Source organism: Paramacrobiotus metropolitanus, unplaced genomic scaffold (genome assembly GCF_019649055.1).
Source record: "Paramacrobiotus metropolitanus isolate TYO unplaced genomic scaffold, Prichtersi_v1.0 Parri_scaffold0000049, whole genome shotgun sequence".
Taxonomy (NCBI): domain Eukaryota; kingdom Metazoa; phylum Tardigrada; class Eutardigrada; order Parachela; family Macrobiotidae; genus Paramacrobiotus; species Paramacrobiotus metropolitanus.
In genome coordinates this window covers 865,999-889,221 of record NW_026570269.1, presented here as the reverse complement: position 1 = coordinate 889,221, position 23,223 = coordinate 865,999, and the positions used below count along the sequence as shown (strand labels likewise).

Genomic DNA, 23,223 nt, shown 5'->3' with positions numbered 1-23,223 from the left:
TGTATTATGGAAACCATTTCCTTTAATTTTTCTTTTAATATCATTGGTGGCGAATATTTAATGTTTGGCACTTCTTGCAGAACGGAAGTGTGTGTTGACTGCGAAGATGCTTTAGTCTCGGTTGTCGGTTGTAATGTAGGCGTTAACAGTTCCGTTAAAATTTCACTCAGTAATGTCTCACATAATTCCACCTTCTGCGGAATTCGTCGAATGTGATACATTTTGGTTTAATTTTGTGATGTAGGGTGTCCGCGGTTTTAACAGATCAGGTTTGTTCATTTCTGCTTTTTGTTCGGCTAACAATTTTCTGCAGCGAGATGCCGGGTTATCTGAGCGGCTGCTGTAGAGATTAATTTCCGTAACACTGTAAAACACGGGAGGTACATAGTCATATCCGTACGTTTCTCCTTTCCTGTAGGTGTTCATTCTTTCCACTGCCTACTAAATAGAAATGAAGTTCCTTTGCGTTCCACCGTGCAGTTAATGTAATCGTCATATTCTCCTTGAACATTAACTTTAATGTCATCAGGGCATATACGCGGTATGGTATATTTGTCATTGGTGCTGTAGTTGGTGCATTCTCCATACGAATGGAAGAAATCCAGACATTTAGGACAAAACAATTTTCCATTATTTAATCTGTAGCTGTCGAAGTCAATAAATTTAGGATGTATTCTCTTTTCCGCATTGTAATTTTTTCGATTACAGTATTTTGTGTAGTCACGTTTGGGCGAAGGACTACGGTGCTGGTCACGATAATGTGTGTAACGACGATCACTCTCGAGTGTGTGGTTGTGGTGTTCCCGGTAATGTGTACGGCGATTATCAGCGCTGTAATCGCTGTCGGGCGAGCAGGGACGGCGCTGAGCACGGTAATTCGGGGAACGTGAGCGGCGGCGGTGCGCACTGGGTGACCGGTTGCCATTAGTATTTCTACGGCTGTGATAGGAATCAGCACGTACAAGATGCCGTCTCGGGCTGGATGACCGATGGTCATCTGAAGCATTATAATGTTCCTGGCGAGTACGGTGTCGCTGGGCGTCGGTAACCCTGTTGTCACTGTGACGGTTACAAGTGTCGGAGAGTTTAATTTCAGTCTGATCGGATTGTACAGTAATGTTTACTGCGGTGTCGGCAGCAGCTACTTTTTCAAGTACAGAACGAGCTTCAGAGAAGGTAACTGCGCGAGAAACTATAAGATATTTCCTGTATTCTGGCATACTGTAAAATGCGCGGTGAAGTTCAACAAGTTTATGCGAATCAGACATTTGAGGATCTATTTCGTTAAACAGAATTTCCAAATCAATCAGAAATGTCTTTATATCCGACCCTTTCTTAAACACCTTTTTTGATAATTCAATGCGTTTCTTCATTAAGTAATCTATAGGGAAAAAGCGGTCAATTAATTTGCATTTCCACTCTTCATAATTTAATTTCGAACATGTGGGCCAACTGCGCTCAAAATACAGACGTGCTTTATCACCAAAGTATGTAGGTAAGATACAAATTCTATCTTCTGAACTCCATCCAATTGCGTCAGCAGCTCTTTCGAATTGTTGAAAGAACGCAGTGATAATATAATCAGGAGTATCATTAAAGACTTTAATATTGAAATCTTTTGCAGTATATCCGTAACGCGACTGTAACGCGAGCACTTGTACCAAGCGGTTAATATCAAGCGGCAGTTGTACAGTAGTAATGTTTGTATCGGTATGAGCGGATGCGGCGTGCTGCGCGGCTGTGTGCGCGGCATGCTCTCTCTGTGCGGTTGCTAACGGAGCGCTGTGCAAAGCAGTTTGAGTGAGTGACTCATCGGAAGGCTCATCATCTGAAAAGGTAATTATTGTTTCTTCCTGTTTATAACGTTGCTCCAGTCTGTCGTGTCGAAGCACCGGTTCTGTGTGGCTGATGTGAGTGCATGCTGTATTCCCACGCACTGCGCTCTGTCCACTGTTTTCCCTTGACGGTGCATGTGTAAGGCTGCGGGCCGGTTGGGCAGAGGACCAAGACTGGACAGCAGACGTTGACGCTGCGTGTAATGTCGACAGGAAAGCGCGTTAATCTTTCCAGTGTTATCATTGTTGATACAAGTGTTCGGCAAAGTAATGTTGTGCTTTAACATGTAGGAAGATAATTTATCAACATAACCTGACCTAGAGACTTTCCGATTAATGTACACGTTTAGACTGTTGCTGATGTCCTGCAACTGCGCCTTGGTGAGTTCACCAAGCTGAGACTGCAAATTTATTTCCTCAGATTCCATTGAACTGGTGGACCATGACAGTTAATGTTGTGCTCTCAGAGCATCTAGACCAGTGTTTACGATACACAAGGAAGTTTTGGCGCGAACCAGACCACGGCGGCACAGCGGCGCCGGGTGAACAACGGTAATATAACGGTTAGCCAAAGCGCGAACAAATAATGCAGCAAAAATTATTTTTCTATATTTGCAGTTTTAATATATTCTGATAAAATGGCATCGCAACAGGAACAGTGATGTTAATTAATTTAGCGTTCGGAAAATTAATATAAACTTTGATGTTATTAATGTATCAAGACCAAACAAAGCAAATTTCACGGCTTTAACTGTCACTGTAACACTCACGAAACGGCTATCCGTTCCGGGACTTCCGCTGGTTGGTGTCGGAAGTGGCGATGTTACGAAAATCGCTGGTACAGGCTGCAGGCGTCCAGGTGGAATGGTTCTTTACAGGAGCGCCATGTAACAGTGGCCTATCTGGCTACTGTTCTAGTGGGGTGGCGATCAGCCTTTACCACGATTAAACGGCTGTTGGTGTGAAAGGTGGCACGGCCGGCAACGATGCTGGCCGAGGACGCTCTTACTGATGTACACAATTACACAGGTGGCTCCGATTGGGATGACGCTAGTTCATCCCAAGCGGTCAAACGCAACAACGTAACTCAAGGCATGTTTAATGACAAGGGAATCAAGAACACAGCAAGGTTGTAAGCAAGGGTTTCAGCAAGAGGAACAATCAAGTAGATGCAAGCTGTAGCAAGCTGAGCACAAGACTGAATTCTAGAAGTCCATGAGAAAGGAAACTAGCCGGTAAAGTGGACAAATTCATAACGCGATGGAATGATTCATCATAACTGGGCGGTCTTATCGTTCGTACAAATACTATCGCTACAGTATGTACTGTAGAGTTTCATTTTATGGACTACTAACCATGGTAAAGTACGTTTTTCACTAAAACTGAAAATTTTAATCATCGGATGAAACACGAGTAACTACCACGGATTCACATTATATAATTTGTTGATTTGATGATCCTTATTTCGCATTTTTATGCGCAAATCTTTTGAACTGATTAGTGGTTGGTTGCCGTAATTTGTATGCATCCTAACAACGCTGCGATGGTTGCTCGTGCCTCGTTTGGAGTGTCTGTATGCCAAAACTTCCGTGCCTCACGAAATGCATTCACGAACTCTCGCAGATTGCATTATGCACGGATGTCGGAGACCTTCCAGCCGTGCATTGCTCCAGAATACGGAAAATCCCTTGAAAGTGCTCCGGGTGGTATGGTTTCCAAAAGTCAGAAGGTAGTCAGAGACTCAGAGGGCTGCAGTAAATTGTCCTGGGTGTGCATTGTGCAGTATTGGTAACTACAGTTGCAGTTCTGGTAATCTGGTTTCTCACAGCTTTTACTGGAGACCGGCATGATCTGTCCCGCGCATTCAACCGGAACTTTCAATCTGCTACCATTATTTATGAGATCGTTGGAGAAGCTCATTCGTATCATCGATGAGGAGATGCGCGCGATTGGATGCCAGAAATTGTGGATGCCTTGTCTGCAGGATGCCTCCATTTGGAAAACGTCTGGTTGGTTGGGATAATGTGGAGCGCCGAAGAGTGATTTTGGATTATTTGCTTGTGATTCTGCAGGCAGGTGGCAGACGTTTGGTGGGGAGCTTTTCCGAGCGAAGGATCGTGTAGGAAGGGATTTGTGTGTAGCACCTGTAAGTAAATTAATAATGGATGTTTCTTAAGTAACACATTTGTGTCACTTGCTTTGCTACTGTATTTTTATTTGGAAAAATCGGTCATTATTCTTACAATTACGGGCTTGAGTTCACCTTCCTTTACGTCAATGATAGCGCTTTTTAACGTACATTATCAGATTTAATTTTGTGTGCTAACCAGATTTTGACGGAAATTTGACACTTGATTCAGTAATCAGTAAAATTCCCTTGAAAATTATATCGTTAATTGTTTTTGACTTTAAATATTTAGCTGAGATTTAATGCGAGTATTCGAATAAAATGCTCCGTGTGTTTTATGATTTTTACGATGTCTTATATCTGCATTGCAGACACACGAGGAATGCATCACTTCACTTGTTGCTTCTAGCTTGCACCATCCATCGCGAAAGCGCTTCCCATTACGTCTGTATCAGGTATTGTGGCTGGCTTTATTGATGATGACTTCAGTGGTCCAACAAATGTGATAGATTTCCACAAAATTCCGAGATGAAATGAAGCCCAAGCATGGGGTTTTGCGAGCGCGAGAGTTTTTGATGAAAGGTGTGCTGGTTCAAAGTTTTCGTAGATTTTCTGGAAGTACCCCATTGTGTATTATTTTTTGTATTCTTTTTCTAGATTTATATACTTTTGATACGTCCGAAACCAGCGCAAGGGAAAGTTATAACGCAGTTTGTTCTGCCTATGAAAGGATTTTGAAAACATTGAGTGTCCAGTATATTAAAGGTTGGCGAGCGGATTTTCGTTTTTTGCTGGCTGCATGTGCGCTCCATACATATGTTTTGTAGCTTCCGCCAGCACCGGTGCCATGGGGGGTTCGGAGTCCCACGAATTCCTTCTTCCCTGTGAGTCTGTCGGCGAAGATCTGCTTTGGATCTGTCAGAGGTGCAATGCGGCATGCAACGAAGAAATTGTCATAGGTGGGACTGTACGAGCATGTTTTGCTCTGGAATAACTACGTAGCTTGTAAAACCATTGAACGCTGAACATTTTACATTATTTTTTAACAATAGATTCCGCTAAATCAGGCCCCGTGAAATGCCCCTCTTGTTCCATTGAGAACAGCTTTAACAAAGTGCACGCAATGGAGGTAGCCCATGCTTTCCTCTTGGGCGAACGGTACTCGAAAGCATTCAAAGCTAATTTCGTCGACGTCGACGGAAAATCCCGGTATCATTTCCCATGCTGTGCGGTTACGAAAGAAAATTTACACGGACTGCTTTTCTTTTCTCTGTTTAGGCCGCTTATTATGGGATGCTTTGGGATCGGTGTTACGCGGTTAGTGGCTAGTGCGGTGGAATGTCTTTCGTCGGCGGAACAGGTCCGATGGCCACTACGCATTGCGCCGTATAAAGTGTGCGTTGTTTCGCCTAAAGTACGCACGCGCGTTCGCTTAGACAGTGTTGACAAACATCGATTACCAGATCTTGTTGTCTTAGTCCGGCAGTAAAGAAGCAAGTGCCATTGGCCCATTGACTCAAATCTTGTGCGATACTTTGAGCGAATTGCCGGAAATCGCCGGAGATGTTCTATGTGATGATCGGGATGATTTGACCATTGGACGGCGTTTGAATGATGCTAATAAAACGGGATATCCGGTTGTTGTTATTGTTGGCAAAGAGGTGAGTGGCTGATTCGTTGCCACTGCATTTTGTTAATTAAATTTTTGTCACAGATTTCTGGCCTGATCATTGGGTATTATCCTTACAGGCAATGGCGCAGCAGCCAAAATTTGAGGTTCATTGTGGTCACGATCCGCGACAAAGATTTACGTTTCTCTTGCAGGAACTGATTAGTTTTCTGCGATACAGTAGTGATCTCACCAACCATGGTGCGGCAGAACGCGCAAATGAGCCGGTTAATTTTAGTAAAATAAGGTAGAGGTCACCAGCTCTTTTGTGATGTTTACAACTGATTGTTGACTTTCGGGGATTTTTTATCTGTATAAAATGCTTTTTCACAGCAAAACATGTCGAACACTCGTTACCTGATTGAGCAAATATGAAAGGGTTTGTGTGTAAAACGGTTTGCGACGATTTAAATAATGTTCGTCGAAAAGCCCAGCGTGTTGTTGCATTTGAAAGTAAAAAACATAAAAAACCGTTTATCGTCGGCGTCGATACTGGCTTCGCGATCCACCGTAGTCGCTGCGACGGCCGCTGTATCCTTGTTGCTCACCATATCCGCCTTGTTCGTAGTTCTGCGATCCATAACTGTTTCCGTTGTAACTGTACTCCTCTTTGTATAAGGGCATGCAAGTGCGGTCAATCTGTTGAAAGAGAAAAAGCGTGTCGAATATTGAAAATTTGGAAACACATTTGCTTTAAATTATTGTGAATATGGCGATGCGTACAGTTCATCCCTAAAATTTCATATTTACGAGCCACGGTTTTCTCAGACCACGAGAAAAAAACTATCTGTACAGATAAGTATGCGTATGCGAGCACCCATCCGTTGTATCCTTACCAATTAGAGCCGTAAAATAAAATTAACTTATTATTATGAATGTATTGGGAATACAATAGAAATTCCTACGTTTACTCCGTACCTTGTCTTCCCAATCGCACACGCCGAGGTAATTATTGAAACGGGTCTTTTTCGGACAGTACAAGGTGTCTTGGCGTCCATCAGCTTGGCACACATGGAAGATGCGGCAATCGTAATTCCCATCACCATACAGCGCCGGTGCTCGTCCATAACAATTAAATCCGTAAGCGAGAGGGGATGATTCGTAACCTCTAAATACATTCCACTTTGGAGTTTTTCATGACAGGTTGCAGACTCGGATATCATTTGTTTATACTACGACTGATATTTGTAACATCTGCATGAGCGTACCCATTTCCACCGTAGCTGTCAGAATTTCCGCCATAATTCTGCAGGGAACCGTAATTCTGCATGCTGTACCCTCCAGATCTGAAATATTTTATATGCACGTTTCCATATTTTAGCCTCATAACCTTTACGTTCGGCAGAATTTTAATCAAATCCACACACAAAAGGTCAAGCCACTAGCTATCAAAATGAGATATGATAAATAAAATAAATACCTAGCAGAAATACTGTTAGTATGGGCTTCCTCAAGTGAAAGTCTACAGGGATATTTCTAATGAAAAACTCGTTAAGTGCTTAAATTAAGGTAAATAGCACTACAATACCTCAGCTGTTTGGAATGGCTGCTGGCCGCTGCCTGTAGAGGTATCTCCATATTGGGCTGCGCCGACCCCGCATTGCCGTTGCTGGTTTTACCTTCCGACCGTACACTGGACATAGTCGCCAGGCATAACGTGAGCACTATAATGGACCGCATCTTCTAAAAATCTACGAACCGTTGCGACGGAAGCTGCACTACCGAAAACGTTTGCAACGAAATAGTTATGCTGATAAGACAACGGTGGCGAGACATTCTAACCGGCCCCCGGTTTAAGTACTTCCTGGTTGTGCGTAATGCTAACCAGGTGTTGACTAAACAAATTCTAAAATTGATATATGGACATTGTCAAGAGGCTGACGAGTGTTAAGTTGTGCTAATGCGCAACAGCTTAATGCCCATTCGAGGAGAGCTACGGTCGTCGGAATAAACAGTTTGTATATATGGTTAAACCGTGCAGATACTCATAATCATAATTGACGTAAAATTCATTGGCTCATCAGTAAGGTAACTTTTGTTTTGCGGTCCTACGGGGTGCGCTTACAATGACACCTAAATATATAACAGACCGTGCAAGGATAAGGACGTTGTCTTAAAGATTATTCGTCCGTTCTAACCAGTTAGACTTTACTGCGGTCGCATCCATGCTCACAGTCTCAGATGATCATGGCCAGCATTGTTTTGTATAAAAGCTGGCATCTGTTTTGGATTGAATTAGTGGCTTATTTAGTTTATAATGCTACTACCCGAGTCGACATCTTGCATATCTAACTTAGCCAATTTAATGCAAAACTGAATGGCAAGGATAAGTTAGTACACAGGTGCATGGATATAATGCGATCTTCCGCAGTGACCTTTTTCATATGTCACAGAACAATTTCACAGTTTTTTGTTGCTGTTTTGAAAGGCTCTGTAGTGCATAGGAAATTTAACACAAGGTGCAAAAATGCGACCAACATGAAATCAACTACATCAGTTACCTGTATTATCATTTTGCAGTGATTGTTTAATCAGATGTACGGTAGCTTCTTTAAAGTGACCGCTGACCGTACCACAGTTTGATCGGTGCGCTCCTTTCGAAATTTGGTGCACTTAATATTATACTCCTAAATTTAAAGTAAAGAAATTATTTTGGTGATACATCATTCATATAATTTATGACCTTGCGTAACACCATTGCATACAGAATATATCGCACAATTATTGTAATTTAAAAGTATCTGCATATATAAGCAACTGTGTAAGTAACTTTGTAATTGTGTGATGCACACAAGGATGCGATCCTGTTAGCAATCAATCATGCATGCTGTTTTACAATTGTTGATTTATCACATATGCCTGACAAATAAATTACCGAAATCTTTTCGGGTGACGGCAGTTAGACGCAGATTTTGGTAAGTAACGTACACCGATAGTGAAACGCATATCAAAAAAATTCGCTACTACAAAAGAGACTATTTCGGCTTTTAGGAATGACCACATAATATTTTGGCAGTGAGATCAAGTGAAAACCACATAATTAATATCCACCGCCGCCTTGTTGATAGCCTCCAGAACCGCCTTGGCTGTAGCCAGATCCATAACCATCACCTTTGTAATCGGGCAGAGGGTTGCAGTAATTGTCCACCTAAAAAAAACCAAAAGTTATTTGAATATTATGATAATATTGCTGAAATCGTGACACCGTCTTGACCTTTCTCAAGCACATATTAACTGAGTCAATAAATGCAAACATCTCCACACAAGAGCTAATAACACTTGTACCTTAAAGTGCCAGTCACAGATGCCCAGGTAGTTGTTAAATCTTGTCCACTTTGGACACTTAATTGTGTCCGATCGTCCATCGGCTTGGCATACATGGTATATCCTGCCTACAATGGACACGTAAATTACCCGCTTAAAAGTTTTGTTGTGATGAAAATTGTTGCAACCAATTCCAGCATCCCACATTCTTCGACAACTTGCTGCATGCAGTAAGTGCTGTAAGGTTATTTAATCCAACAATACAGCAGTGGTTATTTATTCCAATAAAGCGATAATCAAAATTAATAAAACCACAAATAAATATTCAGTACTGCATATGACAATACTGCATACGACAACAAAAGCAAAAAAATAATTCACAATAGTAATTAATTGCTTGAAAATGTAGTAGTACTCGTACGGGAGCTTAGTGGAAAATCTGCGCTAGAATGTAGTAGCTGTAATATTTAAGACGCGTTTTCCAAGCAGTAAATTTTGTTGTAAAAATTTAATATTTTATGGCAATAAACCATATGTAACCCGTTATCCGTTTTTCGTAAATTTGCTTTGTAGGACTTTTTATCGTACGTACAGTCATAATTGGCATCGCCATAAAGAGCGGGCTTCTTTCCATAACAATCAAATCCATAATTGTCACTGCTGTATTCCGCACCGCCACCATAATTGCTACCGCCACCACTGTAGCTGCAATGTAACCGAAACTGACTGTTATCAAGAGACATACGTACGAAAGATCAAAGCGCTACCCTGGAGAATAGGATTCATAGTTGGTCGCTCCAGCCGCCACTGGACCCGCTTCATGATGGCTCTGCTGGTTAATGTTGGGATTGGGCACGACGACGGGATTGGAAGGAGGAGGGTTGTGGTGATTGGTCGGTGTATTGGGATGACCGGCGCTGACGTGCAGCTGCATCTTGGCCGGCTGTTGGGTTTCCGTCGGTCCAGGCGGTGCGGCGGTAACCAGGGCGGCGGCGCAAGACACCGCCAGGATGAGACTATTCCAGGTGGACATGGTTGTAAACGGTGGCGGATAGCAGGCAGGAAACTCTTAGATAACAGAGATGATTGCTCAACAACTGACTGACAAGATAGCGACAGTAGAGAGCCTTATAAAGCGCATCGTTCTGTCAAAATGAGATTGTCCAAGCATTGGTCACCGCGAATGGGTCGTGACTAACTAGGCAAAGTACCTCCCGGCTTTAAGCAGATTTTCCAGTTGTTTGCTTGATCCCAGCTAATAATACTATCGCTTTTGATTGAACGATATGTCTGTATGTTGTACATGTATCCGCATTGATTAGCAATCGTTCAACGACATGGAGTACACGGCAGTTAAAGCTTACTTGGACGAAGACCATATGGAGACAACAACAGCAGGGACTGCACATAATCGGGTTGAATGTGCGCCAATTTCCGGACCGGTTGGACAATTAGGGTATTACTATGCTAATTAATGGCCATGAGTGATTGAACGTAGCATGTCGCTGTCACGTTTGTTGGATTGATCTTGCGGGCGTTGGGGAGCACAAGCAGCATCTTGTTTACTGTTAATGAGGCATGGCCACTTTGTTTAACACGTTGCGACGTACGACGGCCGCCGGCAACAGTGGTAGCCAGCACATGTGTCTGTGCATAGTGTTCTTATTCCTGACTCGTGGAGGTTTACGCTTAACTTATCCGGTCGATGAGGTGCATCAATAAGTGATGCGGCGGTTGTTGTTGTTTATCCATCTAATATGCCTCACTCAGAACTGTGTATATAATACGATGTAAACTTGCTTTGCCTGGGACTTGTACCCGGTTCGATTTCGTAAAAAGGCATTCATGGATTAGATGTGCCGAGCACCGTCAAAATACGGAGCCAGGACGGATGCGTTTTAATTGTAACAATTTCGTTGTAATTTTACGTAGTCTACGTACTCCAGACGTACCAATTAACGTCAAACATTGCGCGATAACTCTACTTAAACATACTGTCGCCGTCACGTCTCGGGTCTGCACAACACACGTCAAAAAAGTGCTACCTGGCGAACCGGGGTATTCCTTATTTGTTTACGTGCGCGCAGTAATATGTCCGTAGCCTGCAGGTGACAGAAAATAATTAGCAGGTTAATTTAATTCTCGTATTTTACTTGGTTGCAGAATATTTCATTAATTCTCTTATAGCAACGATATACAAAAATCTTCTGATTTTTGGCTAAAATGTCTCGAGGCTTTTCACAAATGGTTTTTTGATTTTTGTAGCCATGTTTCCGTATATTACTACTGCAACTATTTGAATGTGTTGCAACAGATATTAAATTTGTTCGATGCGGGATGGAGTGGGTGCGCGGTGCGCGTTAGTACGTAAAAATATAGATACGGTATGTAGTAAAATGAGTCGTAGTAAAACCAGCTTATATGTATTTTAATATGGGCCCTTTGGTAAAACTAACCAAATTGCCAACCACCAAACTGCTGAGTTTGCGTGGTTCCACAGTCTAACACGGCTGTGGAGTTTGGGTCGACTGCATCATACTGCCTGTCCATATATAAAAGGAAATCACAAAAACAAGACGTACGTAAATGTTTTCGGAGATTTCCCTCCATAGAAGTAGTACGCTGACTTGGTGCCGATGCGCATCCTGTTGCTACAACTTGCGGTAGAATAAATCATAATATACTATTAATAAAATAATACTGAGCACAAGATTGAAAAAAATGTATGCTCTATGTGCTTACACTCGACGTAGTACAGTAGCTACGTATGCGTATTAATGTGGTTTAATACGTGGTACGAGTACATTGTTTCGCAGAATTGCAGTATGGAGCACAGGCGTAGTAGTTATGTATGTAAGTGGTTTACTTGGAAATTTTACTTTTCACAGAACAACGAAGAATAAGGAGCGGTGCAAAAAAAGTGCGAAAATGCGCCTCACGTTAAAAGAAACCGCTAGCCCAGTGAAACGCTGGCATTGTACAACGGTTGTCGCGGTGTTGTTACTACGTAATGTGTTTCCATTAAAACAGGAAATGCAACATGCATCATCTTCCATGTCTGTGTATGTGAAATGGACACGCTGAAGCTGGTGCATTCGTTCACGGGTATCGGATGTCACGACATAACGCTCTGGCGCTGATCTTGACCGCTAGGTGGGCTTTGTTTACGCGAATGACATTGAATGAGATCTATTGAGGCACGTTACGGCAGCGGCTTTTATCTTCTAGCGTCTACCAGTCCATCATCCAAAGCTTTACCCGGTTTCTTTCCTTTTCCACCGGCGGCCACCCCTGGATCAGCTACCGCGGCCGCGCCCATGGGATCGTTAAGGAACTTACTGGATAGTGCGCCCAATGGATCCAGCTGTCAAAAAATTATCGCACTGAAGAGTCATTTACAATTACAGTAAAACTGTACGTAGCTCAGGACAGTAAGTCTCGTACGCTTAATATTAATGAAAATTAATTACAACACTTTCAGCCAGAGTCAACAATTTAAAATTTTAGGTTCTTTAAATGTATTCGACCCAATTTTACAGAAAGAATCTAAGGAAAGTGCTACGACAGTATAGTTTTGTTTCGTACCGGCGTTCCCGATGCCAACAGCGAAGCCATTCGTCTTAAATGCGGTTGATATGGATTCTGCATGAGTGATCGCATAATTGGCTTCAAAGCTTCCACCTGAGCATTGGGTCCAGACAGCGGCAGTCCGGCGCCGTTGATTGACATGGGCAACTGATGTCCGGCTAAAGGTGCCGCACCCTGCCCAATGGCTCCGCCGATAGCCGTTGTCTGATTATGCATTGACAGCTGACCAAACATGTAAGCATGTCCGCCCAGCAGATGCGGCGGCACCGGTCCCGTATCGTATGACATCATTGGTGGACCGCCTTGGAGATGGCCGCCGGGTGGCATCATTCCCGCCATTCCCGGGTCTAGTTGACTGACTCCCGGTGATGGCTTGGAGCGACGGTGCGCCTGATTATTGGTAATCCCAGGAGACTCTCGTCCCCGCGACATTCCTTCTCCCAAACTTGCGGGGCCGCCACCCGGAGGAGCATCGTTAAACACGGGACGGTGACCGGCACCGGCGAGTGGTTCCACATACGGCGTATACGACTGCTGTCCGGGCATTGGCGGCGCACCGGGCTGCAAGTTGATTTGAGCGGCTGGCAGGTGACCTTCACCTGCCACCCGCAGGAAGGACTGGCGCACACCAGAGGGGGCGGTGTTAACGAAATCCGTCAAGTCCTGCTGACCGGCTAACGGTGGAAACAATAATGCCGCCAAGAAATCCATGGGATTGGTTGGCGGGGCAGTCGCCGTAGCGGGAAGATTGTTGGCTGATAGGTGATTGTTTTGATGACTGCCCACATGGTACGGTGCCGGCAGGGATGGCTGTAGTGTATATCCGGCATAACCGGAATAAGGCGGCGGTGGGTTAGCTAGATTCGTGGCAGAACTGGAGAGAGACATAGATTCTTGAAGTAGAGCGACAGGCATCGGGCATGTCACACTGTTCCATGTATCACATTGTCCGCGGCGCTCATCGAAGAGCATACCGAAAGGACACGCGAATGTCTCCCGAGATGCATCGGCATGGCAATAGAAATACGTTTCGCATCCGCTTAGAATATCAGCCTTATATCCCGGAGAGCCGACGGCGCATACATTTTGATTGTATCGATTCTACAAAGCAAAAATCGCAAGATCAGAAATTATCAGAAATTACAAAATTATTATTAGCAAAAATAGAAATTAAGTCAAATAAATCAAGTCTAACAAATCAAGCATGTTCCGTCTAGGTGCAATATAATACAAATTACCTGATACCGTGCGTTTCCACTTGGAACCAGTAGAAAAAGAACATAAAAAATTATTTGGAATCCTAGAATAAAAACTCTTAATGAATGCATAATTCACAGTGCTAACATAACCATTATATGATCGAGAAACATGCAATTAATTACAGTAAACTGTACAGCAACATTTACGAAAGCAATCTCACCATAAAACTTCCATCTGTCTTCCATCATTATTAGGCACCGAAAACAGATTGACCGGCACTCATTCGTTTATAGACAACGTGGTCAACTCTTATTGTCCAGGCCAGGTCGTAGGATAGCGTTTTGCTCATACGAGGGTAATTAAACTGTTGTTGCTTCCGGTCAGTTAAAATCCCCAAAAAAGTCTATCGTGGTGAAACAATGCGTTTGGCCGGTATATGACAAAGTAACAATCGCGTAGCAGTTGAGTTTAACGAGTAACTGTGCGCGGTGAAGTGATAGGAGTCGCACCGCGATTCCGACGGTTTATGAGTCAAGGTTGGTGGACCCTACATTTTCAATTGTTAGTCAGATTGGATTGCTAGACGTCGTTCCCTTACGGTAAAACGGCGCACGCCGGTAAAGGATTTAGACATTTTTTCGTTTTATTCCACTTAAAAAAATGACAGTGAAATGCCAAAACAAGACAGAAACGTGATCAAAATGTCAGGGTGTCGCAGACTGACATAATGTGTTATAACTGGCATCAGTAGACAGTTGATCAAAAAAGTAGACGGTAAGCGAAATCCTGTACTTTTTCGTCTTTTTACCATGCTGTAATAGTACTTTAAAATTATTATTTTGCATATAACCTTTTTGTAAGCGCCGCTTTTTCCGAGAGCTACGAAATATCGCACATTGCTAAACATTTTTTACAGTTTATAACGGTGGAAATTCCTTTATTAATTTTTTCCTGTTAAATAAGACCAAGCAACACAGCCAAGGCAAACACCAAGAATGCCGGAATGACAACCAAAGTGTGTCCGGTATTTCTGCCTCGCGGAGTTCGTGTCGTGGTACGCATAACTCCGCGGTCTCCCGTGTTGCAGTTGTCTTCATCGCACAGGCAGATTTGTCCATCAAAATGAAAATAATCGAATGCCAGATAATTGGTTTTCGTGATGTTCACTTCACGGCACCCTGGCTGTAGATGTGGTGTATCAAAGATTTCGTAGCGGTCCAAATCAAACTGGCATGTTCGGCGGGGCCCTGGAGCAAAAAACACATTTCCGCTAAAACAGCACAGAGGATTTAATCACGCCATGAATTAACAGTAATTAGCGTGCTATTATTTTATAGTCCTACACAAACTCGTTATTATTCACATGAAAAACCACGAAAGAACTTTAAAAGGATCCTTACCGAGCGCTGTTTGGGGATGTTTGCTGGTCACTGTCGTGTAGTTTCCGTTCAGGATCACACAGAACCTCGCTCGCGGTAGTAAACTGGTACAATTTCGTGAAGTATACTGAGATTCATTTGGACAGGCTGTTATAGTATCTTGGGTAATGGAGTTGCACACATGGCAGAACAGGTCGCCCTTTGCTGTCAAAAACAAATATTTTACGCAACTGCCGCTGAGATTAAGTTACAGTATTTTTTAAAATTTTGCTGCAGCTACAGTGTGCATCTGCAGTGACTCGACGATTTATTTGTCTTATTATCCCAAATCTCACAGGGAACCTTGGATCATATCCAATAGTTACTTGATATATTGAAATATGCACATCCAACATCGCTTGTACCGGCTTACACAAAATATGATACAGTTAAACTTACCGGGACTAGTGCCATATGACAGAAATAGAAATGTCGACACTGCCAAGCAAATCTTCATGATGTACCGGAGTCCTACTAGATCTTTTAGGTTAATGTAAAAGTTTTTCAAAAGGTCAGTCAACAATTTTCTTGAGTAATTTATTCGAGTGACTGTGTGCTCGCGCAAACTGTATATTCGTAGAATATTCTGCGAGATAACCGGCAAGTCATGTTTGTGTAATGTCTACAAAACAGGCGGAAATACGTGAATGCAAACTTTTCATGTAGGATTAAACCTGTTAAGAATATCACAGGTATGTGTATTGTCGACCACAGATTTGATTATGTGAAGCATATCGGAGAATGACTCGGAGATATCATTATTGAAAAGCTGTCTGATAAATTTAGCAAAGTGTAGAACACTTGCAGCATTCTTCATTGACACGGCGCTTCGTTGACATGAACACACAGTGCCCCGCATAATATGTAAAACTACTACAATGTATAATACGCTATTATTTTAGTGTTTGTTACCATATTTGTTGGTACGGTAATGATAGAAAATTTTCAACGCTTTAAGTTGTCCACACATGCAAAAAATTTAAAGAGTGTAAAAAAATTAAAGAATGATAAAAAGGCAATATTTTGGCGCCGGAATGAAGAACTTATCTTCTGCTACCGTCTTATGGCAAAGTAGCTAGCCTTATGACAAAGTAGTTGTTACTCTGGTGCCTATAATTACATGATTTCTGACCTTTGGAATCCATAACAACTGATACATAAGTTCGGATTAATTTGTGTAATAATTTATGTCATCGAGCAACTGCTAGCACAGCTTGTGCAGGTAAATACACATTGATCGGCCTTTTGTTAACACTGGCAGTGCGAAGTGTGAACTCGGCATCATCAACCGGTGAACCAGTCATATTCGTAGATTAGCCAGCGTTATTTTAAATCTGCAGTGGATAACGATGATTTTATCCCATTCCCACGTAAATTCTTTTCCGATAATTTGTTTTTGAGTTGGACACTGACCAAACAACATGTCCGCATCACCGTGTCGAACCGTTCTCATCTTATACCATACTTCCAGACTTCCATGCCATCTTTTTCTGTGGGCGGCCATAAAGTTCTTCTGTACAGAGTATTTTTTGTTGACAAAATTAATGGCCACCAAGTACCGTACAAAATTTAAGACGAGTAATCAGGAAATCATAAATGCCCTAATATATACTTACAGATTTTTGGAATGGCGTCGATTATAAATACGAAACCATACAGATAACTGATATTTTGTATTGTACTTTCATACAAATGAATCGCCGGCTATGAACGCCGCGCGGTAGAAGTACGAGTACTGATGGAATTCACTATTTAATAACATGACAAATCGACTCATTGATCTACTCTGTTCGTATAAATCTAGCGAACGTCAATCAGTTATCCCTTTTTTGATACTGGAAATGGCTATTCCCACCACCCTGGCACCTCCTTTGGCACAATCGCGATCGGATATCTCCTCCGATCGCGAGGAAGGTCTGGGGCAAACAGGCAGCAATGGCTCGGGTATCTAGTACCAGGGTCCGGAAGGTTCCAAACTGCCGGAACATTTCAGTTCATGGCAGGAATTCAACTCATAAGTCAATGCAATATATAAAGAGGTGCGAATAGCCAAAAGAGGTGTGCGAAGGCGGTGGCAATAGTCAAAAGGTGGGGAAAGGTCGTGAGAATAGCCAAAAGGGGATGCGGGTGGTGGGAACAGCCACACCCTTTAATATATGGGTAAGATATTTATTTAGGAAAAACGAACTAGTTCAATTGAGACTTGAGTGTACGGTAGGGGCGCGAAATCCGCGATCGTATAGTGCAGCCATCCGAACCGCATAAATTAATTTGTTGGTATTTTAAATTTCACTTCTTTTGTTTTTTGCTAATAATTGTAGGTCACATTTTGAAAACAAAACAGAACACTCCTAAAAGACCGCCAAGAAATACAAATCGTTCTGCCGATTTTTGCATGGCTCCATTGCAAGTTTCCGTATTGCATGTGCAAAATGTGCCGGAAAAAGAAATTTCAATGTCTTCTTCATTTTCGATTAGTTGGTTGTTGACTTCGACGTGTTTGCAGGTTCCGCTGTCAGTAGGGATGGAGCCAACAAATGCCTTAATCCAATTGTCTTTGCCACAGTTGCGGTAGGGACCTGTTCGGCAAACACGTACCAAAATGAGCCAAATTAATGTACAGTAATTGAAGAAAAACATTAATTCAGTACCGTACATACTGTAGTGTTAAACTACTGTACTTAAAATAATGACCGAAGTTTTCGTAAGCACGTTATTACGTACTTCACGAGCTTGCTAATGTCTGTACTACTAATCACGGTACTACCTGCGGCTCATTGTATTGTACTGTGCAAGTATCTACGTGAAGACTGAAAAACCATCATTAACATCAGAAATCTTGTTATATAGGATTTTACAACACAGCCCATGGTCAAGCGCCTGTACGTCAGCCAACGTATAGGGGCATTTATATTTTGTAAGGGCCCGTCGTAATTTGTTACCTTGTCCGGCCCTTCGTTCCATTGATGTTGTGTTTGTGACGACGTAAGATCCATCCCACTTCAGACAGTATTTTACAGAATCATCCATGCAGTCCATATCGTGATATTCGGGATTGTCTGGACATGGTCCTGCTACGGGGCTCTTCATGAAAGCGTTGCACATGAAACATCTTAGTCCGTACGCTAGAAAGTAAAGGTTACAAAGCACAGGTACATTAGTGTCCGTGTATATACAGTGCACTCGTACTACAATACTTCGGAGATCATATTGATCTGGTAAACTGTACGCCAACTTGATAATGTTAAAGAATGATGCACTGCATTGCGCGTTACCAAATGAAACGCAAACTGTGTAAGACGTATTTCACCTGGAACGCACTATTACAAAACGGATGCCCTTTTCAAATTCAGCCCAACTGCCCAAGGATAATCATTAAAATCTTTTTTCTTATTTTTCTAAGCAATAAAATGAACTTACCAGCTGGCGTTAAATAAGCAACAACGACAAGGACGGCAACGATATGGCTTTTGGTAGTATTCATTTTTCGCTTTTCGACTGCCCGTTTTACGAAAATAACCTCAAACAAAGTAGCTGTCAGCCCACCTTCTCATCGAAGAAGAAAATATTTTCCTTTGATTCTGATTGCACAGTACATTATCAGCATCTTCGGCAGACATTTGATGTGATATTTGCCACATATGTGTGAGTTCAGGTCGTGTTTCCTCAAGCTTCTGAGACTGAAGTCCGGAATCATGACCCCATTAAGATAAGATAAAATTAATATATAGATATAACAGCATTAATTACGGCAAGTGCAGTTGTCAAAAGTTAAAATTATTTAGTTCACCGACTCCCGGTAATGTGAATGCTACAATGCTATGCAATTCAATCCTTATTACATGCAAACTATTTACACTTACAGCACTGTGAGCATCCTTTGCTCTAGTTACTGTATCGGTGTAGGGCAAAATGGAAAGAAAGTATGTTTAGACAAGGTGAGCGATGACGGGCTTTCTTAATTTTCCTTCTTCTATAGTGTTCCTGGTAGCAACACAGCCAACACTGTAAGTGTCGACGGATGATGCAGTTGGATTATTAGAAACATTAATACACCTCAAAGAATTATTCAGTCCCGCAGTACAGCGCTATAACTACGCGTATTGCACATAGTTCTATAGTATAGATATATACAATATACAGACAATACGAGTATACTATATTATATATGTAGTCAATACATTATGGGTTTGGCATCTCTGTGGCTGACATGTTGTGTCATTTGCATGTACCATAATGTACCTATCTGAGAAAACTTGAATCACTGCACCATTAATGTAGACCAAGCTCATTCCATCAAACTTGTTGCTTCGTTTTCGTAATAACGAAGTATGATTTAGGTTTGTTTAGGCTGTTGAGGGAAAGATGACTGGAAAGTATTGTGTTCCTTTGTGGCGAACTGCTGCAATGTTTCCGCGCCCGTGCTTGTCACGTTCAAGCGGCTACCGTTCCATCCGTTTCGACGTGCCTGCAAGGTTCAGTATTTTTAACTTTCATGTAACAGATTGTTGCAGATTTTGCACCTTTAGATTACTCGTGTAGCACACTAAGGAAACATTGAATTAACCCATCGTGATCGGCTAACGATGCCCATTGCCCACTTTCGAAACTGCAGAACTTATGTACGCCCAAGTCAAGGGACAAGGGCGCTATCGCCGTCCGCAGAAGAAACCATCGAGAGTCTAAAAGCCTGCATCGTGGGTCGACCGCGCGTGAGTTTCGGTACGATGGATGTCAAGGCCAACGAGTGCGGGCTGTTCTATGGCGGCGGTGATGGCGAAATAGGGTACGCACGCTGTTCGTTGAAGTTGCACCTGTTGCTGACGCTTGCTGTTGCTGATGATTTGATAGACATATATTTTTCCAAACGGCGGACATCTGTCAATTGAATGCACTGGCACAGGTCTGCATCCGCCTTCATAAACACGGTGTGGATACTTCTGAGCACAGCGTAGGTTACCTGGAGAGCGAGCGTGTGGCGAGCAAATTCAACGTGGAGCTAAGTGGTCTGCTGCAAAGTATTCGCGATGATTTACTGGATCCCACCCAGACCAAAAAGTCCATTGCGTCAGAATTGACGGGGCTGACAGTTCACTGCATGTCGCTAGCTTCGCTATTGTGTCGGCTTAGTAAACTGGGAGGTTTGTTAATTTTATTATGCTAAAAAGCCTCTGCTCCTAAATAGTCACTGGTCCTTCCGACGGCTGGCAACTATAGTTGATACAATATGAATCTTTTATCTTACACTCAACAAATCTAACATTCCTCTTCACTGAACAGGTAAAAGTAACGCCTCGAAACCGAATTTTGCGCCAACGGCCGCAAAGGGAAAGCCTTTTGGATCGTTGGTCTCATCTTTCCGACGCCGCATGTCGGTGGCCAGATGATCCTTAGTCGCGGCAGCCAAGCATGGACCTTCGACGTAAGCAAAGATCTTTCCGACTTGTCCAAGCCAGCGGAGCCGCGCTTCGCTTACGTTGCGGTCTGTAGCGACGTCCGGCAGGAGGTTACGCGCGTGCACTCCGGTCACCGTGTCGCACTGACTTACGATCTCTTCCTGCGTGATGACGACATCCCAAAATTCTCACTCCAGCTCAGCCCTTTTCACTGAGGCCAAGCGCGTCTTCAAGCAAGGCTTGCAGAACCTGTTGAGTGACCCGACGTTCGTACCGGAGGGTGTCCTCATTGGCTTCGGACTGCAGTACCAGTACCCGATCAACGCCCAAATCGATCTCAATGCACTGATAGAAACTCTTAAAGGCAGCGACGCCATCGTCAAACGCGTCTGCACGGAATTAACGCTACCTATCCGACCTAAGGTGCGAACGCGCTTTGACGTGGATGGGTGCCGAGGAACGCTTCTTACCAGTGGTTTCATAAACATTAACCCTGAGGGAGCGGTACAGATCGTGGACGATCTCCTATGGAAAAACAATGATGCTATTTTTATCGGATACGACAAAGATGATGGGGATAAGCTAGAGGATGCGGAACCGGGCGTTCTGGAAATGTTTGATGAAAGAGAAAAACAATGGGCGGAAAAGAAGTCTCCAAGTTGTGCACTGGATCGCCGAATTAACGAATTACTCCCCCGTGAAGATGGCATATGCGGCGCACGGTAACGAACCGGCACTGGGGCACTTATATAGCTCCGTTTGCCTGGTCGCACGTACTGGGCCGGCAGGTAAGCGAGTGTGACAGTAACGGGATCGAGTGCTGGAGCTTGTCGCTGGAATTTTTGTATTTTTACGCATTGTTTGAAAATGAGTGCAGCACGGTGTCCATACGATTACGGTGGCGGCATTATTACCTTACCTATTACCTCATTGCATATTATTACTATTGTTATCGTTTGGTAATTATACCAGACTATTATTTTTGTACATAACTTGCTACGTATGCATCTACGATTTCAAAGCGCACAATTAACAGCTGGAGTTTCCATCCGCTAATTACTTTAGGTTTCATGTACAATCCGTGTCTCCATGTAGCTCTGCAATTGCCATTGTTAAAAAATGCAATCCGACAATTTCGATTGGTTAATAATTTATCATTATTTTGTTTGAAACGTACTGCGCTGCGAGCAAAAGAAATTTACCATTAGAGTTTGACAGCGTCTGGTACGGCACATGATTGCTTTCGTGCCTATACATAACAAGATTTGGTGCAAATGGAACAAATATAATATAGTAAGAGCAACAAGCTAAATTCGTTAATTAGTCTCCCGAACTCCTGGGTTTTTAGATAGGCTTGACAACCGGGAATAGATCTGGATCAGTGTTAGGTGGATCGCCCACTTTAAGCTTGCCGGTTACGGGTGGCGATGGCACCCACGGCCGTTGCGCCATCCGCACATCATCTCCAAACCAGCGAGTGGACAATATACGGCGATTATTCGCAGTCATATTGCCTTTTGCCCCGTGCAGGGTCTTCATGTGGAAAACGATGCAGTCTCCAGGCTGCAGTGTCCACTGTAGGATCTCGCTTTCTGGGATGTTGGCTATGTCTGGCACATCCCGATATTCATGGTCCAGGACTGTTGACGTTAGAGAGTAATTTAAGGTTGTAGCAAACTTTCGTGGATAAAACCATCCCCATTTATGCGATCCGCGAATAAATTGCAATGTGGTCGGTAAGGCGACTGGATCAACCGGCATCCAGATTGAGCACGCCTTTAGTAATAATGTGTATCTGTACAAAGTGTTACTACGCGTATAAAATTATGATTATGTTACAAATACAGTACAGCACTTACCTGCTCGCCGTCGAAGGGATAATAGCTCTGATCATGGTGCCACGGTGTTTCTTTTGCTGCACCTTGCTCCTTTATTAAAACATGTTCGTGATAGAATGTTACTGTTGCGGTTTTCAACAGCTGTTGTACCACGTCGGCAGCCGGGGAATGATATACATAATCTTGAAATTCGGGAATGTTTTTCCAGTTGAAGTAATCGTTAAAATATATTCCTTCGTTGTAAATTACAATAGGACTGGTGGAGGAATCCTTTAGAAATTCGGAATAACCACTGGGATGCTTCAGGTTCTTAGCAATACCGCTTTCCACTTTGCGCACCCACTCGGGACTGAAAACATTTCGCAAACAAACTGCGCCGTCTTGCTCAAACGTGAGGATATCTTCGGCTGTCACTTTGAATGATTCCATAATATTAATGTCGGGATAAATTGCAACAATGTTTTCGGTTAATAAAATTGTACGGTACGAGACGAGTCACATCACTATATCTATATACTACTTCTACTGTACACTATCTTCTACACTTCCGTAAATATATAATATGAAGCAATTCTGTGCCGCTGTTAATAATTACGAGCAGCAGATTTGCAATTCCCGTAATATTATTAGATAAACGATTTGCCAAAGCACTCTTAGCATTAACTGAAATTATCACGGTAAGAAAACGGCCGGTACGAAGATTTCATAAACTGAATACATACGTACTGTACGTACGAGCACAGAACACAGAATGGACAGATTAAGATGGGATGTCGACAGTTAACTTATAATTATAATTATCTTGATTTGGCAACAATCTGCGAGTACGAAGGTACTCGAAGCTACGTTTGATATCATACTGATAAAAACACATACACATGGTATTA

At 42.8% G+C, this 23,223-nt stretch overlaps 7 protein-coding genes across 7 annotated transcripts; 1 reads left to right on the top strand and 6 right to left on the bottom strand.

Moving 5' to 3' along the window:
* The first annotated feature begins 3,136 nt into the window (after positions 1-3,136).
* Positions 3,137-6,091, top strand: LOC129591985 (probable proline--tRNA ligase, mitochondrial). The gene is made up of 11 exons (XM_055487903.1): positions 3,137-3,564; positions 3,664-3,844; positions 3,908-3,981; positions 4,335-4,418; positions 4,473-4,545; positions 4,621-4,728; positions 4,791-4,922; positions 5,016-5,172; positions 5,242-5,377; positions 5,442-5,624; positions 5,713-6,091. The coding sequence occupies exons 1-11, from the start codon at positions 3,358-3,360 to the stop codon at positions 5,881-5,883; spliced, it is 1,506 nt and encodes a 501-aa protein (XP_055343878.1). The 5' UTR covers positions 3,137-3,357; the 3' UTR covers positions 5,884-6,091.
* Positions 5,918-7,383, bottom strand: LOC129591986 (uncharacterized). Its single transcript, XM_055487904.1, has 4 exons — positions 7,161-7,383; positions 6,841-6,918; positions 6,551-6,740; positions 5,918-6,271 (listed from the first exon to the last, which is right to left on the bottom strand). The coding sequence occupies exons 1-4, from the start codon at positions 7,310-7,312 to the stop codon at positions 6,107-6,109; spliced, it is 585 nt and encodes a 194-aa protein (XP_055343879.1). The 5' UTR covers positions 7,313-7,383; the 3' UTR covers positions 5,918-6,106.
* Positions 7,384-8,468: 1,085 nt separating this feature from the next.
* On the bottom strand, positions 8,469-10,119 carry LOC129592027 (uncharacterized). The gene is made up of 4 exons (XM_055487966.1): positions 9,664-10,119; positions 9,489-9,601; positions 8,918-9,024; positions 8,469-8,780 (listed from the first exon to the last, which is right to left on the bottom strand). Exons 1-4 carry the CDS (start codon positions 9,927-9,929, stop codon positions 8,673-8,675), a joined length of 594 nt encoding a protein of 197 aa, XP_055343941.1. The 5' UTR covers positions 9,930-10,119; the 3' UTR covers positions 8,469-8,672.
* A 1,703-nt stretch (positions 10,120-11,822) lies between these two features.
* On the bottom strand, positions 11,823-14,267 carry LOC129591960 (uncharacterized). The gene is made up of 4 exons (XM_055487858.1): positions 13,905-14,267; positions 13,723-13,784; positions 12,482-13,585; positions 11,823-12,260 (listed from the first exon to the last, which is right to left on the bottom strand). The coding sequence occupies exons 1-4, from the start codon at positions 13,930-13,932 to the stop codon at positions 12,114-12,116; spliced, it is 1,341 nt and encodes a 446-aa protein (XP_055343833.1). The 5' UTR covers positions 13,933-14,267; the 3' UTR covers positions 11,823-12,113.
* A 323-nt stretch (positions 14,268-14,590) lies between these two features.
* Positions 14,591-15,736, bottom strand: LOC129591961 (uncharacterized). The gene is made up of 3 exons (XM_055487859.1): positions 15,502-15,736; positions 15,085-15,267; positions 14,591-14,931 (listed from the first exon to the last, which is right to left on the bottom strand). Exons 1-3 carry the CDS (start codon positions 15,557-15,559, stop codon positions 14,639-14,641), a joined length of 534 nt encoding a protein of 177 aa, XP_055343834.1. The 5' UTR covers positions 15,560-15,736; the 3' UTR covers positions 14,591-14,638.
* A 1,516-nt stretch (positions 15,737-17,252) lies between these two features.
* Positions 17,253-18,733, bottom strand: LOC129592023 (uncharacterized). The gene is made up of 3 exons (XM_055487963.1): positions 18,523-18,733; positions 18,045-18,227; positions 17,253-17,681 (listed from the first exon to the last, which is right to left on the bottom strand). Exons 1-3 carry the CDS (start codon positions 18,584-18,586, stop codon positions 17,425-17,427), a joined length of 504 nt encoding a protein of 167 aa, XP_055343938.1. The 5' UTR covers positions 18,587-18,733; the 3' UTR covers positions 17,253-17,424.
* Positions 18,734-21,631: 2,898 nt separating this feature from the next.
* On the bottom strand, positions 21,632-23,042 carry LOC129592005 (uncharacterized). The gene is made up of 2 exons (XM_055487941.1): positions 22,358-23,042; positions 21,632-22,274 (listed from the first exon to the last, which is right to left on the bottom strand). Exons 1-2 carry the CDS (start codon positions 22,763-22,765, stop codon positions 21,843-21,845), a joined length of 840 nt encoding a protein of 279 aa, XP_055343916.1. The 5' UTR covers positions 22,766-23,042; the 3' UTR covers positions 21,632-21,842.
* Positions 23,043-23,223: the final 181 nt, after the last annotated feature.

Bases quoted from the DNA above. Each gene is read 5' to 3' on its own strand.
- LOC129591985 (XM_055487903.1), top strand. From the start codon at position 3,358: ATGCATCCTAACAACGCTGCGATGGTTGCTCGTGCCTCGTTTGGAGTG. The intron at 3,982-4,334 runs GTAAGTAAATTA...TCTGCATTGCAG, and splicing joins GGGATTTGTGTGTAGCACCT to ACACACGAGGAATGCATCAC. The intron at 5,625-5,712 runs GTGAGTGGCTGA...TTATCCTTACAG, and splicing joins TTGTTATTGTTGGCAAAGAG to GCAATGGCGCAGCAGCCAAA.
- LOC129591986 (XM_055487904.1), bottom strand. From the start codon at position 7,312: ATGCGGTCCATTATAGTGCTCACGTTATGCCTGGCGACTATGTCCAGT. The intron at 6,919-7,160 runs GTATTGTAGTGC...AAAATATTTCAG, and splicing joins AGCCATTCCAAACAGCTGAG to ATCTGGAGGGTACAGCATGC. The intron at 6,741-6,840 runs GTACGCTCATGC...GAATGTATTTAG, and splicing joins GACAGCTACGGTGGAAATGG to AGGTTACGAATCATCCCCTC.
- LOC129592027 (XM_055487966.1), bottom strand. From the start codon at position 9,929: ATGTCCACCTGGAATAGTCTCATCCTGGCGGTGTCTTGCGCCGCCGCC. The intron at 9,602-9,663 runs GTAGCGCTTTGA...GTTACATTGCAG, and splicing joins TATGAATCCTATTCTCCAGG to CTACAGTGGTGGCGGTAGCA. The intron at 9,025-9,488 runs GTACGTACGATA...TGTCCATTGTAG, and splicing joins TGGCGATGCCAATTATGACT to GCAGGATATACCATGTATGC.
- LOC129591960 (XM_055487858.1), bottom strand. From the start codon at position 13,932: ATGATGGAAGACAGATGGAAGTTTTATG. The intron at 13,785-13,904 runs GTGAGATTGCTT...TTTTTATTCTAG, and splicing joins AGACAGATGGAAGTTTTATG to GATTCCAAATAATTTTTTAT. The intron at 12,261-12,481 runs GTACGAAACAAA...ATTTTTTGACAG, and splicing joins TGTTGGCATCGGGAACGCCG to CTGGATCCATTGGGCGCACT.
- LOC129591961 (XM_055487859.1), bottom strand. From the start codon at position 15,559: ATGAAGATTTGCTTGGCAGTGTCGACATTTCTATTTCTGTCATATGGC. The intron at 15,268-15,501 runs GTAAGTTTAACT...TGTTTTTGACAG, and splicing joins GTCATATGGCACTAGTCCCG to CAAAGGGCGACCTGTTCTGC. The intron at 14,932-15,084 runs GTAAGGATCCTT...TTTTTGCTCCAG, and splicing joins ACATCCCCAAACAGCGCTCG to GGCCCCGCCGAACATGCCAG.
- LOC129592023 (XM_055487963.1), bottom strand. From the start codon at position 18,586: ATGAATACTACCAAAAGCCATATCGTTGCCGTCCTTGTCGTTGTTGCT. The intron at 18,228-18,522 runs GTAAGTTCATTT...TTTACTTTCTAG, and splicing joins TGCTTATTTAACGCCAGCTG to CGTACGGACTAAGATGTTTC. The intron at 17,682-18,044 runs GTAACAAATTAC...TTTGCCGAACAG, and splicing joins GGAACGAAGGGCCGGACAAG to GTCCCTACCGCAACTGTGGC.
- LOC129592005 (XM_055487941.1), bottom strand. From the start codon at position 22,765: ATGGAATCATTCAAAGTGACAGCCGAAGATATCCTCACGTTTGAGCAA. The intron at 22,275-22,357 runs GTAAGTGCTGTA...TTATTACTAAAG, and splicing joins ATCCCTTCGACGGCGAGCAG to GCGTGCTCAATCTGGATGCC.